The 16,316-nt window shown below is 35.6% G+C and overlaps 1 protein-coding gene across 1 annotated transcript in view; it reads right to left on the bottom strand.

Annotated features, from left to right (window-relative positions):
• PLXDC2 (plexin domain containing 2) overlaps window positions 1-16,316 on the bottom strand; it is a 269,462-nt gene that overhangs the window by 46,450 nt on the left and 206,696 nt on the right. The window contains exons 7-8 of the mRNA XM_035545164.2: window positions 10,456-10,555; window positions 558-653 (exon numbers count right to left, since the gene is read on the bottom strand). Coding sequence (XP_035401057.1) covers window positions 558-653; window positions 10,456-10,555 — 196 coding nt within the window. The remainder of the gene's footprint in view (window positions 1-557; window positions 654-10,455; window positions 10,556-16,316) is intronic.

The raw sequence follows: 16,316 nt of genomic DNA on the forward strand, positions 1-16,316 counted from the left end.
GTTGTTAACGTTCAGACCTACACAGATAGTAAGACTATCAGGAAAGCATGCAAGGACTATAATTGGATTAGAAAAAAGGAAAAAGACTGTTTCCATTTTTTTTTTTCACAATACTATAACTGGTGGTTTAAACCCAGATATTTCTAAACAATGTAGTTTTACCTTGGACTGAAAAAACAGATGAATTGCAAAATGCATTTGGGGATGTTCCTTTGAGATGGGATGCACAGTACACAGCAGTATTTGTGTTTGCCTTGCAAGCATGAAAAAATGTTATTTTTTCTTGAAGAAACAAATATAAGCATTCTTCTGAAAAAAATGATTTGACACAGATTTCATTCATAACCTACTGGGAGCTATATGCCTATAAACTAACTTGTGATACATGAGGATGCATTAGATAATGCATCATCCAGATAGGAATAAATTTGAGAGAGGATAAATGAATCTGTCCATAACTCCAAGTTCACAGATAAAACAAAATACTTTAAATTGTGTGTGTGTTGTAAATGAGGTTGCCCCAGATCTGGCTTCTGCCCATGTTTTGTTTTACTTACTTGGAAGAGGTATCATTTCAACAGCTGACAGGTTGGTGATCTTTGACATCTGCAGTTCCACCCTGTGGTATTCATAAATTGTTCTTCTACGGACATCTACCAGGAAAAAAAACAACATATTTTATTATTTTGCAGTCTGCAGATTGTGAAAAATAGCGGATGTAATGATTGCTCACTGTGCCTTAGGTGTACATGGCACCAATCTTCCTCAAGGATAAATTTTTAACTTTACACATTTTGGAGAAACATGTTAAAGCTATAAATAGGGTGTTGTTTTTTTTTTTTTCCTTCCCACTTGAGAAATCATCAGTGCTGACTAAATAGGTACCTATTCCTGGTAAAGGATTACAAAATTGCTGAGTGAGCTCTCAAGCATCTTATTTGTTCATTTAGGTAGAAATTCTGAGCATACTGTCAGGCATTTTAGGGTATATTTCAGATGCTTACTTTCCTAAGACATTTTTCAGCTTATATACTTAAGAGAAATGCTTTATATGCTCACTTTGTCAGTTACTGTCAAGATGTACAAACAAACAGAAATTCATTGCTTAATCAAATTTGTTAGCTACAAGCTAGCTCATATCTAAATGCACCAAAACATTTTTTTTCGTATTATAAAATTATAGTAAAGACGGCAAGACAAGTCTTCCTAAACAGGCATTGTAATGCATAATCTTTACACAAGCTAACTGCACCTAAGTTTCTGAAAGCAGAAATTCAATACAGTCAATGCACTGTTCCTATGGGCTTTGAATACATAGAAAACTGTAGGACCTAAGAACAGGGTAAGTGTGAAAAAACACATAAACACTGGTTTCCAGATCACTATCCTATCATTTATTTTCAGTATTCCAGATTTTAAGTGTCTGGCTGCAATGCAGACTGGCAAACTAACACATTTGTAAATTAAAATTGCACACCATTACTGCCCATCTAACAAAATAATAATGTTTTTCTGATGTCTTGGATTCAAAATCATTTGCCAATTATGTTCTTTTTGAAGGTCTGCTGAACTTCAAGTGAAATCAATGCTAAATATAATCTGTGACCTCCGTGGAATGATGCCAGAGAGGAATAAGAGTTTACGCACAAAGGATTAACAGGTTACTCTGTTCAATCTGGTTTGAGTCTATATGCAACAGAAGAAAAGGAATTAAAGACTGCCACAAACTCAATCTTTGATGGGTTTTTGTGCTGCTAGGCTTGTATGCATAAGACACACCTTGCTGCTTGGTATAAAGGCTGTGTTTCTGCAGCTTGAAGTAATTCCCCAGCTGGTATGCAACTACATAGCACCAAAACATAAGTATTTTCACAGTCTCCTGGTAGGATGTTGCAGGCATTTTTCAGACGGAAAATGGAACCTCAACTAAAATCAGCAAAATAACAAATATTAATTCTTAAAGGAAGAGAAAAAATGATGTAAGGTCCCAAGCCTAAGGTGCCTCTTGTCATAAGGGTACAAGGCTTTCTAGGAAAAGACAAATGGCCAACCTGTAAAAGTTTGAGAATACCCCTCACTGCATACAAAAAACAAACAAACAAACAAAAACCCCATGAAACATCGAACTACTGGTATCAGCTGGAATAAGCAGGGGGAATCTTGGAGGATGAAGAAGCTGTGCTGAGGTTGGGTGAGATAACTCTCCTGAGTTGGCCAAAGTTGCTGCTTGGGAAGCAGCTTCTTTGTCCTCCTTCACTGCATAAGCTCCCAGACATAGGTAGGTAGGATCTGGCTTGACAATCATATTTCTACTTAGCTCCAAAGCAGGCCTATTGTCAAGCACTTCCTCCTGCCATTTATTTGAGGCTGACCCAAATTTGAGGCTTAACCCTTTCTGATAGAGGATTTCTCTCTTGGTCTGAAGTGTACCTATAATTGAGCTAGAATGACCTACAAAGTCATTCTGACTGGATAAAGGACAGATATTGGGGTGTGCCAAACATTTCCCCTAACAAATGCCTTGTACTTAGCTATGTCCTTCAAGCCCACTGGAGAGAAAGGATTTTCAAGACAAAGCTAATCTTGTGCTGGGGTGGAGAAAATCTCTTGCCAGCAGTGAGAGGTCTGTGCTCCCAGGATGGTAAGACCTTCAAAAGCACCTGCCAAATCAGTGATCAGAAAATGTGTTTGAAATGAACTCCTGCCAATGCTGAAGCCTCTAACTTGTTTCCACAGAAATCTGTATTATTCTGTCTCCCCTATCCTCCCACCCCCCAAAAAAAAACAACAAACAACACACACAAAAAACCGAATACATAAATTAAAATTGTGGGTGCCAGCATTTTAACCGAACTCTAGTTCATCAGTAGTGGTACTGACTGATGTGCTATAACCTTGCTTACTCTGAATCTTCCCTAGCAGACTCCCTGCAGGGTTTGCAAGACATAAGGAGTTTCTGGCTTCCCAAAAAACTGAGGTCACAGACACTTTCATCCAGTGCATGACAATGCTAAAAACACTGAAGATAAAGAGAAGTATGTTAGCCCATGGATTATGAATGTCCACTTTGCTTAAGTATTCTCTAACTTTATTCTCTTCCACCAAGGGTACATATTCCTGGCTTTAGCCTTGTGTCCTGGTTTCTGGGACATTGGATTCCTGAAAGCCAGTCTTGCTGGTAAAGACTGAGGTAAAAAAGGCATGCAGGACCTTTCATTTTATCAGTATATTTTGTGCTCTGATGGAAAATAATGCAGTTTTGGTAAGATTACTGGAGGGTTTGTTCATTGCTAAAATAAAATGTTAGGTTGCAACTAATGTTTTTTTTTTTTTCTTTTTTTTTCTTTTTTTTTTTTTTCTTCATGCACAATAAAAAGCTAGTTGAAAGACAAGAGGGAAAAAACACAAAGGAGAGAACTGTAGTGACCCTTAAGGAAAGGGAGGACTAGGGGAAGAGAGATGGTCAGGAAATTAAAGAGAGATCTTGTGAGTCACAAAAAGGAAAGCAAATGACACCATAGGTGACCAAAAGAAGGACGAGGAAGGAAATTCCATAGATGACTGAGAAAAGATGAGAAATTAAAAGGAACAGGGAAGAAAAGGTGGTGGCAGTGGGACAGGGCTAAGGTTCCTGATGCAGGGAAGATGCTGAAGAAAAGGGAGGAGAGAAGGCTTGCTGACAGAATAAGTAAAGCTGCTATCCCTTCACTATTCATGGTCTTGTCTAACTGGAAAATGTCCATTAAATCTTCTTAATGTCTTATAAAAAGGAAAAATAATTATAACAGGAAAAATAATTAATGTACAAGTGTTTTCAGGAAAAGAAATCAGGGTGGTCCTTATAATTTATCAGACAAATGAGAAGCAGAAGGCCAGAGCCTGTCTCACTTTCCTTGAATTATCTGGAAGAAGCAGAAACTTTTCTCTGAAACTGATGGATCTGATTTTCCATTTTGCTGCTCAGAATTTAGGACTCTTCTTGCTAACCTTGGTTTCAGGCAAAAATCCTCTTCCCTTCACACATTACCATTTATTCTAAAGCACTTCCAGACTATGCAAAAGCATATGCATCTATATATTAGTTACATGTATGTACATATATATATATATATATAATGCACATTGCCAAAACTGCATCAATATTTTATCACAAAATTATATCACATACTGGCTTGAAAAGGAAAACTTGTATATATAAGCAACAGTAGCAAATCAAGGTAAAAATGCAAAAATAGAAAATAGGCAGAAAGCCACTTTTCAAAAATCTCCTAGCTTCATACTCTAACTCTTAAAAGATAACACAACAAAATTTATGTATCTATATTATTTCAGGGACAGATAAAAGGGGTGTTACTGTAGAGCCTTTTTATATGGAAGCATATTAATAAAAACAGGCATGAAATTCTCAATGTCCTCAATTTCAGAAAGTTCAGAAATTTCATTTTGCTTTTGATTCTTCAAGATGATTCTTTTCAGTCCTGATTAAAGTGCATTTTTTAAATGAAATGGCTGATCAAAAACATATTTTTCCCTTCTCCTCAGAATGAATTAGGTTTGTCTGGCTTTAGAATTTTAATTTCAGAATTATTTTTAAAATTGTTGTTAATGTTTTGGGTGGCATGTCTGAAAAAAATGTAATAAAACATTCTAAATCTTCCAAGTTTACTTAAAAAAAATCAACTATATGCTGACCTATTATACTGAGACTATATATTGACTATTATACTGAAATTTAGAATGTTGAGCATACAAAGTGCACTAAAGATGGTCAGAAGAACTTTTGAAAAGCAAGTCTTTGCAGACCTTTAAAGGTACTCCAACAACTGTAAAGGTAAATACAAGACGTGCTTTACTAGCAGTTCCCCCTAGAACTGCTCATGTATTTGTGAACATGAGGCTATGAAAATTGAAAAAAATATATATTATCGCATTGAAAAATTAAAAATATTTTTGGATTTTTTTTTCCCTCCTGCCCAGGAAGAAACTACAGGACCAACAGAAAACAAATAAATGAAATGTATTTAATTCAGCAGAGAGAAATCACTACATAGCTCACTATACCACCCTGTGCTTTAAACAACAGAATTACCAATTAAGTTTAATTTTATCATTAATAGAAAAGCTTAGTGTCTTTTTGCTTAGCAAAATCTAGCATGCCATAACTACACATTCTACTGAGCAGTAGTGACCTAGGTTGCAAAATTATAATTGCAAATGTCTGTTGTTTAAATTTCCAAAGATAACCCTTGTGACAGGAAGTGAATTAAGCCAAATAAATAATTTTGCACATAAGTCTTTTACTTTCACAACATGAAGTCATGTTGATAATGACAGAATATCTATTCCTTTTTATTTTGTAGACAGGAAAGAATGGAAATGTGAGAAACTCCATAATAGTTGAAGACTTTTTTGATGAAGGTCTGTAATGATTAGTGCTCTAACATTGAGCAATTTACTGTGTCTCAAAAGAAAGCACTCTAGTAGGAGACTTTCAGCTGGCTGAACAATGGAAAAAACACATGGATAATGTTTATTACCTCAGTTCACCTAGAAAGATATTCTTCATTTTTGTGCAAAGAAAAAACTCTCACTTACACTATCCTGAAACTACAAATGTAATTTCCTTTGAAGTAAAAAGGATTTTTCTGTTATGTCTGTGACAGACTTCTGGACACTTACACTGGTTCAAATTAATTCCAAACCCTTTGGAAACATATTTATTGATGGCTATCCAAGATGATTTATCATCCTTTGTTCTCCATCCATTCTCCATACCATTCTAAGGCATTTTGAAGTTTTAAAGTAAGTTCAAGATACATTTCTGGAACAAAACACAAACTTTGTTCCACAATCTGCCAAAACAAAACTTGTTTCTTACAAATTTGAGCTTTTCATCTCACTTTATTCCAACAATAGTCTCAAAGCACCACAATAAATACTGTTATTCTTTCCCGTAGTTCCTTATTGAAATTATCAACCCCCATCCTCCCAGCACTCTCAGATCTCTATTTCTGTGGCTTCTATTTATCAAGGAGGCAAGAGACATTCTCACTTTCCTTTTTCTCAACAATAACCACATCATATGAACCCTCATAATTTCATAAAATTATGTAGCTCTGTCTGAGAATGAGTTTGAATCTTGTCTTTATTACTCTTTTTAGGATTTTTTTTTTTAAATAGGGCTTTATTGATCGAAAAATTTTGAAATGGCTTTTAATTGTCAAACCACCATTATGCTCCTTTGCCTGATGTTTTTTTTTTCCCAGTTTTTAGAAATGTCTTTTTGTATAAATTATTCTTACTCCTTTCATACCTAGACATGTTTATGGAGCTGAATCATATTGGTAAGTATTTCAGAAAAACTCGTCCCACTGTACCCTTTCTCTCAATTTCTATTGTAATTATAAATGTCTTCGTGAAACTTCCTAGTATCACACACATTTATCTCATCAGATGTGTAATTTATTGCCATCATGTGATTAACTTGTACACCTAGATTTTTTTCCTTTTATACCATTTCAGATATAACAGTAATTTCCCCCTATAGCAGGAATTGTGATAAAAAGCTCTCACTCATTTTTCCTATCAACTTTTATTCTGTTTCTATTCCAAAATCAGCTTTTTTTTTCTCAAAATATTGATATTTATGATCACATTCCTGATACCTCACAACTGCTTGTTGCAAAACTTATTACATACTTCTACTTGTTACCATTATTAAGAAAAATATTGAATCACTTCAGATCCAAGACATAGTGAAAGAAACTCTCCAAGTAACCTTCATCTTTCTGTCTTCCAAGCAACAAAAACAAAGCCATGATATTAGTGCCAATGGTATTCATTTTATACAATTCTACCTGATCTAATTATACATCTATTCTGATGTATAACTCAGTCTAAGGTAGTCTAGGTTTTCTTTGTCAGTTGCGAGCAACAAGCACATCCAAAGGTCAACTGAACACAGTGACCTTAGACACGTGCCTTAGGATAGGCTAAACTGACATTAGGAAGCAAGAGTATTTCTCCCTAGTGTCTTGAACGGGAAAAATACTTACCTTGCAATTAGTTTTCACTTGTCTAAAAGTAAGTGGATTTAGTCTTACACTGCTAAGTCAGAGTAGTGGTTTCATTTTCTAGTAGGGATTCTAATAGTCTAGTAGGGATTCTAATAGCAGGATTAGTACGGATTAGAATAGTAGGGATTCTAATAGCAATATATTCTAACAAGAAAATATTATACAGGTAATGAATTGAGAGGATGCTTTTGTTCAAATACGCTTGTGTTGCATTTGATGAATCTTTCCTTTTCAAATGTAAGACACATACAAAAATAGCTCACAAAACTCAAACATGTAGAAATAGTTTTTTGTTCCCCCCCCTATAACTATGAATAAACATAGAAGGGAAATTGAATTCCACTTGAGGGAAAAGTCTTTGTTAAAGTGTTAAGCAAGAACTAATAGATATACTATCTTTTCCTTCCGTTGGGAGATACAAACAGCAGTTTATAGTCTTCCATTGTCTTAAAGAGCTAACTAAAAGTAAAACAATTCTGTCATATCAGTTTTTCAGTAACAGATTACTGCCATCATTGATTCAACACCTCTGAAAAACAGGAATGGAAGAACATGCATATTTAAAGAGCATCTGACACTGGCTGTCCATGGGCCAACATTATTTGGTGTTCTGTCAGGGTGTTATGTTGCCTGTACTTACTAATATAAACTTGTTTCATTGAAACCACAATTTGGCTTCAGGAAAATCTACCGAAAACCAATGGTTCTCTTGATTAATACTAGCTGTAATGAATTTTTGCTGTAATGAAATGTATTTTTGTTGTAAACTAGCAAAATAATCACAGATTACCACCATTCACAGAACCAGTTGTTGAGCAACGGAGTGCATTACAGTAATGTGGGAATAATGCTATTAAAACAGTTCTTGTAGAGGCATGTTTCAGACTCTTTACCCATGTTCTGTTTTTCTCATCTGGCACTTCTTAATGTAACTTAATAAAAACAAAACAAAACAAAAACGTAAGATGAAACACTATACAGATTTTCTGGTAATTAGAGTCACTTCACTTAGCAGATAGTGTCATGTGACAAGAAAGTTGACAGAAATACTAAAACCAGAAGACAGGTAAATAACTACATATTCATCAAATGCAACATTATGTACTAGTAGTAAAACAAAGTGCATGTCAGAAATATTTTTACAGAAAGAAACATTCAAACTAGAATAAAGATTTACGTACATCATAAATTTTACAAAATATGTAAACCTAAGAAAAGTCCTTTTAGTGTTGTTTAACAATGGAGTTCTGATGACAAACAGTCTGCTTGCTACTTACATGCCTTGCACTGAATTTCTGTGTGACTATTCTCACAAACCATTTCCACAAATCAAACCAATTTTCACCTGAATTCATCTGAGGAGCTTTTATAAGCTGAAAATTCACAGAAATATTCAGATCGTTCACTTATGAACATCACACAAATGGATAGAAGCAGTTGCCTGGTATCATTTGTTCCTAAGTACTCAAAAGCAATCCATGCAGCCTTAGGCAGATCACATCTACCATACTTTTGAACCAAATTTCTTCTAAGATCTGATCTGTTCAGTGAAATCCGGACATGCCAACCTTCTTCACACTACACTGAGTTCACAACATGCAACAGATGGTACTGAAACTTTCCATTTTCCTCATAGCAGGGTAATCTCATGTGATGAGATTTATGCCTCCCAATATCAAAGGCAGTTTAAATCTGATGTAGAGGGGGTAGGATGAGTTGAGAGAGACAATGGTACTTGCAACTTCAGTATCAGCCCCATCTGCAGGCTGTCTTAAAGATGATCTGCATCGACCTCATCTATGCTACACCTCTATCAAGGTTCTCTTTACGGCAACATGCCTGTACTTGGTCCTTGGAAGCTTGTTCAAATTCAGCTCCATCCATTTGCACCCTGCTGTTAGGGATTCATCAAAAATTGTACCTAGAAAATTTGCTCATATCACAGAATGGCCAAGGTTGGAAGGGACCTCTGAAGATCATCTAGTCCAACCCCTCCTGCCAAGCAGGATCACCTAGAGCACCTTGCGCAGGATGGCATCCAGGCGGGTTTTAAGTATCTCCAGAGACGGAGACTCCACAGCCTCTCTGGGCAACCTGTTCCAGTACTCTGTCACCCTCACAGTAAAGAAGTGCCCTCTCATATTCAGGCAGATCTTCCTGTGCTTCAGTTTGTGCCCGTTGCCTCTTGTTCTGTCACTGGGCACAACTGAAAAGAGATTGGCTCCCTCGACACCCTCCCCTCAGATATTTATATATGTTAATTAGGTATCCCCTCGGTCTTCTCTTTTCCAGGCTAAACAGCCCTAGTTCTCTCAGCCTGTCCTCATATGACAGGTGCTCCAGTCCTCTGTCATCTTAGTGACCCTTCTCTGAACTCGCTCCAGTAGACACATGGTCAGCCTGCTGTCCACCAGGACTCCCAGGTCTCTCTCTGCAGAGCTGCTCTCCAGCAGATCAGCCCCCATCCTGTAGTGGTGCTTGGGGTTATTCCTCCCTAGGTGCAGGACCCCGCACTTGCCCTCGTTGAACTTCATGAGGTTCCTCACTGCCCATCTCTCCAGCCTGCCAAGGTCCCTCTGAATGGCAGCACAGCCCTCCAGCCCTCTGGGGTATCAACCACTCCTCCGAGCTTTGTGTCATCAACAAACTTGCTGAGCGTACAATCGGTTCCATTGTCCAGGTCGTTAATGAATAAGTTGAACAACACTGAATCCAGTACTGACTCTTGGGGAACAACACTAGCTAGCTACAGGCCTCCAAATGTGCTAATGAAAACAGCACACCTGGAAAGTAAACATACTCTCTGATGGCTACAAAATCTCAAATGGTTCTGGACACAGTACATTAAAACAAAGCATTAAGGAAATCATACTTGATTTCCTTAATTGTTACCTTCAATTACTGTTGCCAAAATTATGCGAGTCCAAGATGGCATTTAATAACAACATTTTCTCTTTTTTCATCTCACTAAAATGTATATATGAATTCGATGTTCAGAATTTAAAGTATGAAGAACATCTGGCCTGGATATGTTTTTCATTTTCATTTGGATACAGATAATTTTTCTGAACAAATTGCTTCCCTACCGTGAATAAAGAGACATTCTGGATACAGTATCTTATAGAATAACTCTGAAAGTTGAGACTTAAATTTTACTTTATTTGGCTGGTTATTTAGTTTTATTTACTTAGTACATCAGCTCAAAAGAAACAATGATGGAGAAAACCACACTGGGAATTATCGAGCAAATAAAATTACACTTGAATTAACAAGCTGAAATTAGCTAAGTGATTTGTTGTGCAGCTAATCATCCTTAATGAAATCAGCTTATACTTGTTTCTCAGCCTCCAAACCATTAGCACTACTACACACTACTTACTGGGAATTTGCTGGATCCTGTGCACAACCACAAATGCATCTGAGAGTCCCACTTTCACTGGGTGGTTGGTTGAACTTATCTGTGTCACAGCAACAGGAATCTGGAAGACAAAAAAGAAAGATGTACTTGAACTACTGAACTCAAAAAATTCAGACTCAAATTACAGCATTGGCAGAATGAACATTTAGCCAGTGTAACTTTAAAGTCCTAAATAAGTGTGTAATACAATACACCATACTATGAGTAAGGACTTATTAAAGATTGAAATTAATGTTTTTAATTTTTATTTTATCCCAGTCTGCTTTGCATCTTATACAACATTTACATCAAAACTCAGAGGTGAAACAACTGATAGTAATGACACGGAGAAGGGCAGAAATTTTCAGTAATTTATTCCTCCCAATTGAAGATGTGGAGGACATGGAGGAGGAGGCAATACTTGTCTACCATTAAACACACAAACGGAAAGTTCAGCTTGGGATGAGCACTTAAAAACTTGTCTCAGGTAACTTGCACTGAAACTGTTTTACAACCTATTTGAAGGTATTTTTGGCCTGATGAAAATCATATTTAACGTGTCTTGGAGTAGCTGGGAAATTTTCTTTGTCACGGAAATTTTGGAAAATGCCAGATACTCACTTGTCAGCGTTTGGAGAAATAAAATTAAAAAAAAAAAAATGTATATATACACATGTATATATAAATAATTAAATAAGGGACTTAGATAGCTATAGACCAGTCCAGCTTTGCTGACTTTTACTGATGCCAGGCAATATAGTTTTATGAAAATAGGTGTTACCAAATTTGATTTCGTTCTTTGGGGATGACTGCAGGTCTGGCTGATCAGTGTATAGCTGTAATAGCTATATAATTTTGTAAGCTGTTTTACATAGTGCCAAGTAACATTTATACAGTATTAATATAGTTAACTAGACTGATCACAAACAGCAGCCATCACTGAAGAATCAGCTCAGATTGACAGCATGTCTTTACAGTATATCATGCTTCTCTTGGCATCAGACTTAGTATCCAAGAGTTTTATTAAAGATTGAGAAGGAAACATACATTTACTGCTTAGCAGTTCTGCAGGTGACACTGGCAGAGTAAAAATAATGAAATGCCTGGATCAAGTAGCCAAGTTAGACCTTGTAAAAATTGTAAAGTTATAACTTGGAGAACAGAATGCAAGGTAGAGGTTTGGGGACCATCTTCTGAAAAGCAACAATTCCGGAAGGACTCTTGGGATTGTAGTGGGTAAGCAACTCCAGCTTTTGGAGGAGTAATCACAGCAAGAAATCTAATTGATGTGATATTTGATTACATAATCAGTGAGATATAGCCTAAAAGTGGGGTTGTCATTTTACATCTGTACATTAGATCATTACTGAAATGCTACACAGACTTTGGGAGGGTCTATTTCTTAAAAAGATTCAGAAAACTTAACAGAAGGAAGATGAAAAAGTCATAACAAATAATTGAAATCTTTTGCAGTTCTCAATTGCTATTAACAGAGTTAAAGAACTTGATTTGGCTTCTCAAAAAGAAAATGGAAAGCTTACTTGATTATCATAAACAGTTGCTGCCATGGGGAGAAATAACTAAAGAGATTTTTCTTTTAGCACAGAAAGATGTAACCAGAAACTGGAAGATGCACACAGATACCTTCAAAGTAGAGTAAGTTACGTATGTCTATGACTGAACGTTTTTAACCACTGGGATAAACTACCAAGGGAAATTATGATTCTCTATCCACTGCTGCTTTCGAGTCACAGCTGGATATATTATTTTTCAAAGCTGGCCTTCAGTTAACCTTAACCAGAAATTACTTGTCTGAAGACAGATGAAACTGGATCAAGTGTAAGAGACTGAGATACAAGGTGCTAGCTCAGCTAATCTAATAGTATGCTGTAGGTTTATCTACGTGAAACTAGCGAAATTATACTGTTTGCCAGTGTTTTTCACATAGCAGAAAAATTATAAACTAAAAAGCTGCTTAAACATTCAGTGAATGAGGATTCAGTATTGTCTATTTGTCAATTAATGGTATGATCTCTGGTATTTGAGTTAAATATTTGCTTGTTTTTCTTTTCCTTGTTCGCAAAATATCATTTAGCTCTGATTACAATGACATCAGTCTCAGAAAACTTAAATTTGATATTATTAACAGAAAAAGTGAGTTCTGATGAATTAAAACTGTCACAATTTTCAAACGTCTCCAGGGTCTGTGAACTTGTACTGCTTTGGTTACATTTAAATGGAGCTTCTTGCATACATGGTCCGAAGAAGCTTGGTCTGAAGCAGCTTGGTAATACTGCCATTTTTACATCAATTTAAACTTGGTTTGTATCAGCTATTAGATAAGCTTGTATCAGTTCAGCCCTGATGCAGTTGTTGAGGAATATAAGATAAGAAGGTTGAAAGCCATATTTTCAAAGTCCTCAAAATAAAAGACCGACTGCATTCTGTAAAAAGTCTATAAACTTTCTCCAGCATGAAAGTATAAACAAAATAAGAGAATTTTTCACAGTCTCCGAATACTGTAGAAAAATGTTTATATTAACGATTAGAGAAAATGTCATGAAAGATTTTGAGAAGGAGGATATTCCTATTAAAGCTATTGAAAATCAAGTCAGAAAAAACACTAATGAGAAGAATGCAATGACTATTTATCTTTGAAGTTAGTAGGAAACCCAGCAGATGAAGAAAGGAATCAGTTTTACAGACTCAAAATGTAGTCGGAATTCGTGTTCAAGTAGGTGTGTAACCAATAAAGTGTGGTGGCAAAATTGCAACAACTTTAAAAAGCAGTTCAAAATTTGGGTATGTATGGATATGCAGGAAAGTGTTTGTGCAAGATAAGGAGGTCTCATAAGTTAATACAGTCAGCTCTTCAAACTGAGATACAGCCTGTGTCAGACAAGTAGTCATACAGAAGAGAAATACAAAGTAGAAGGTAATCCATAACCCAAGAAAAAACCTTGAAAAAGTACAGCATAATTAAATCTGCATTTGCAAATACATATGCTTATTTTTATAGTGTGGGGAAATAAGCTATTGTACAGAACGAAATACCCCAGTCTATCAGGAATGAGTGTACTGAGTGGCAGTTTATAGGTGAAATCTTCTGAACGAGATGTCAGGATAAAATAGGCTTTTACCATATGATGCACCATTAGGAAACACACCTTTTTGGCAGGAGGCTTATAGTAATTGACAAAAATATTTATTGAAAACTACAGCAATACACAGGTAGCAAGCAGATAGCTAGTGTTCTGAATTCCTCATATGAATGACAGGATATGTCATGACAGGATGACACGTTAAATAGTTGAACAAGGAGTTTTGTGGCATTACATTTGGAGGATGGATTTTAGCTAGAATCATTCCAAAATGTGTTAGTTCTACCATGGACAATATGAACTCTTGTACTGTACAAGCCACTAGCTTCCAAATCCATGCTAGCAACAGGGCCATTGACATACATATTTCTGATTATATACTTCAGCACTAGGGAGGAAGATACTTAGAATTCATGCTGAATTGCATTATTTGCTAGGAACAGTAATCTAGAGAGTATTTTCCAATAGAAAGCTCTCAAATTTTATTCTTTTCCACTTCCTCTGTGACTAGTCAGAATCTTACTCATCAAAAACGATTAAATAAACAACCTCTGACCTTATTCTGAGTATGGTAAACAGGGTGCAATTACTGCACCCGGGTCAAAGATAAGGGCCAGAGTATCCTGCAAAATAATAATTAGAAATGCAATAGTACTTATAAGGCATTTTCATTGACAGTTTCCTCAACAGATATTAATTAAAGACCAAACTGCATGAAACTTAATCTGGGATTTTAAATTGCATAAACAGATCACCTCACAAAATAAAGATCCTACTTCCATGTTAATATTTTTGATAATAATAACAGAGCAAAGAAATGCCAAGAATATATAATGCAGGTAGAATATTCAAGCAGACTGAAATATTTTAATTTTCAGGAAACAAACAGCTTTTGGAAACTGTGAAAATGGAGTATTTTCCATCACACATAGGAGGAACATCAGTGCTATAGTTAATCAGGTGCATTCACTTCTGCCTCCTCTTACAGTAGAAGGAAACTCTACTTAAGTCTCTTAGAATTATTTTTTACTTCACAGTTTTGGGAAACTTGAACAGAAATTTCACCTTTTATAAAAGTTTATGGATGACTACAAAAACAGAGTCATTCCTATTTAAATGAACAAAGAAAGCTTTCAAGCCAATGAAATTCAGAAAAAAAAACATCCTAAACCATTAACTAAGTACCAAAGCCTTCACCTAATTTGCCTAATTTGTCCTGTATTAATAATAGAGAGAAAAAGAAACCAAATGTTACACTAAGGAACATTATCTTTAAGCACTAACAGGTAAAGACTATAATGAATAGTTCAAAAGAACAAAAAGCTCATGAGAATTGAACTTCTTTGAAATCTAGAACATAAGAAATGAGTATTCACTACTAAAACACATGAAAGTATTCATTTGCAGAAAAAAATATATTTTTTTCTATTGGATAGATTGTTCTGTAATTTAAGTATTTTATGTAGCAGAGGTGCACCACTAAAATTTTTCTGCCAGCTGATGTTTCCTGACATACTGGTCACTTGACAGAACTCTGACTAATGATACTCTGTTAGTTTTATTTAAAATGGAAGATGTGTACATGGTTCCCTAATAAATTTGTAAAGAAATAAATATTTGACTTGCCATTTCTTCTTTCTGACAAAGAACACACAAAAAACAGTATTTGGTACATAAAAAGTGCTTAGATATTCCCACTGTAATTCAGTGCTGACATTCATTCTGATTTTACTCTGATATTATATGACACTCCGATATTAGTACTGAATTGAATCCAATCTTAATATACAAGAAGAATATCAGAAAAACAGATTAGAAAACATGAGTTGTGATTTTTATTAGGGCTAGATTCACCTTTTTAGAGCATGTAAGAAATAGACAAAACACCAAAGTCTCATTGTACATTTCAAATAAAATGCACAATAAAACTTGGATACACCTTTTCTTCTTCTCCTACACATTACCTTTTCTGAGATGTTTCCAGGTTTCTCTATTCTGGTGGCTCGGCTCCCTTTCTAAATTTTTATTTCTTTTAGAATCTATTATGAATTTCAGACAATAACCATTCATTTCGGATTGCTTCCTATTATGCAAACTACAGAATGCAGAAGATTAGGCAGAAGAGCTCTACTGATATTCAGCAGACCCCATCCGAGATTCTGCTTTGGTGATCAGCACCAGCTTTATGAAGTAGCAAACTTGATGTGGATGCAGAGAGGAAATGAAGAAGCGCATCTCAAATTTGAATAAATCATAAGTAAAAGGTAAAATCTAGGTAAAGTTCTATAGACATAAAAATTCATACCTATGGTTCCCTTAAATATATAATCAAAGTTCCATTTTAAAGATGGATTCTTCAGGATAAACTTCTGGTGTCACTCATGCAGAGTCCCTATGGGATGCTTTATAATGTTACTGGAAACCTGTCTGTTGCATGTCTTACATTGGTGTTTCAGTTTGAAGACATTCAATGTCAATGAAGGCCTCACAGGATAGTCATACATCAGTGTCATTTTTTGATGAAATGTGATACTAAAATGAAGTGGCACCAAAAAGGTGGTAGAAATCTCTCCAACTTTTACTCATGCTAGTGAGGACTCATATAAGTAATCTTACTGGAGTTAATGGGGCTCCTGACAACACGACTCAGAAGGAAGGACTCCCTCAGAAAGCAATGGATTCAACACTGAAAATAAATCAATTCCTAGCTAGACATATAAGACTACAGGCAAATTTCAATTT

The sequence above is a fragment of the Cygnus atratus genome, chromosome 2, assembly GCF_013377495.2.
Source record: "Cygnus atratus isolate AKBS03 ecotype Queensland, Australia chromosome 2, CAtr_DNAZoo_HiC_assembly, whole genome shotgun sequence".
Taxonomy (NCBI): Eukaryota; Metazoa; Chordata; class Aves; order Anseriformes; family Anatidae; genus Cygnus; species Cygnus atratus.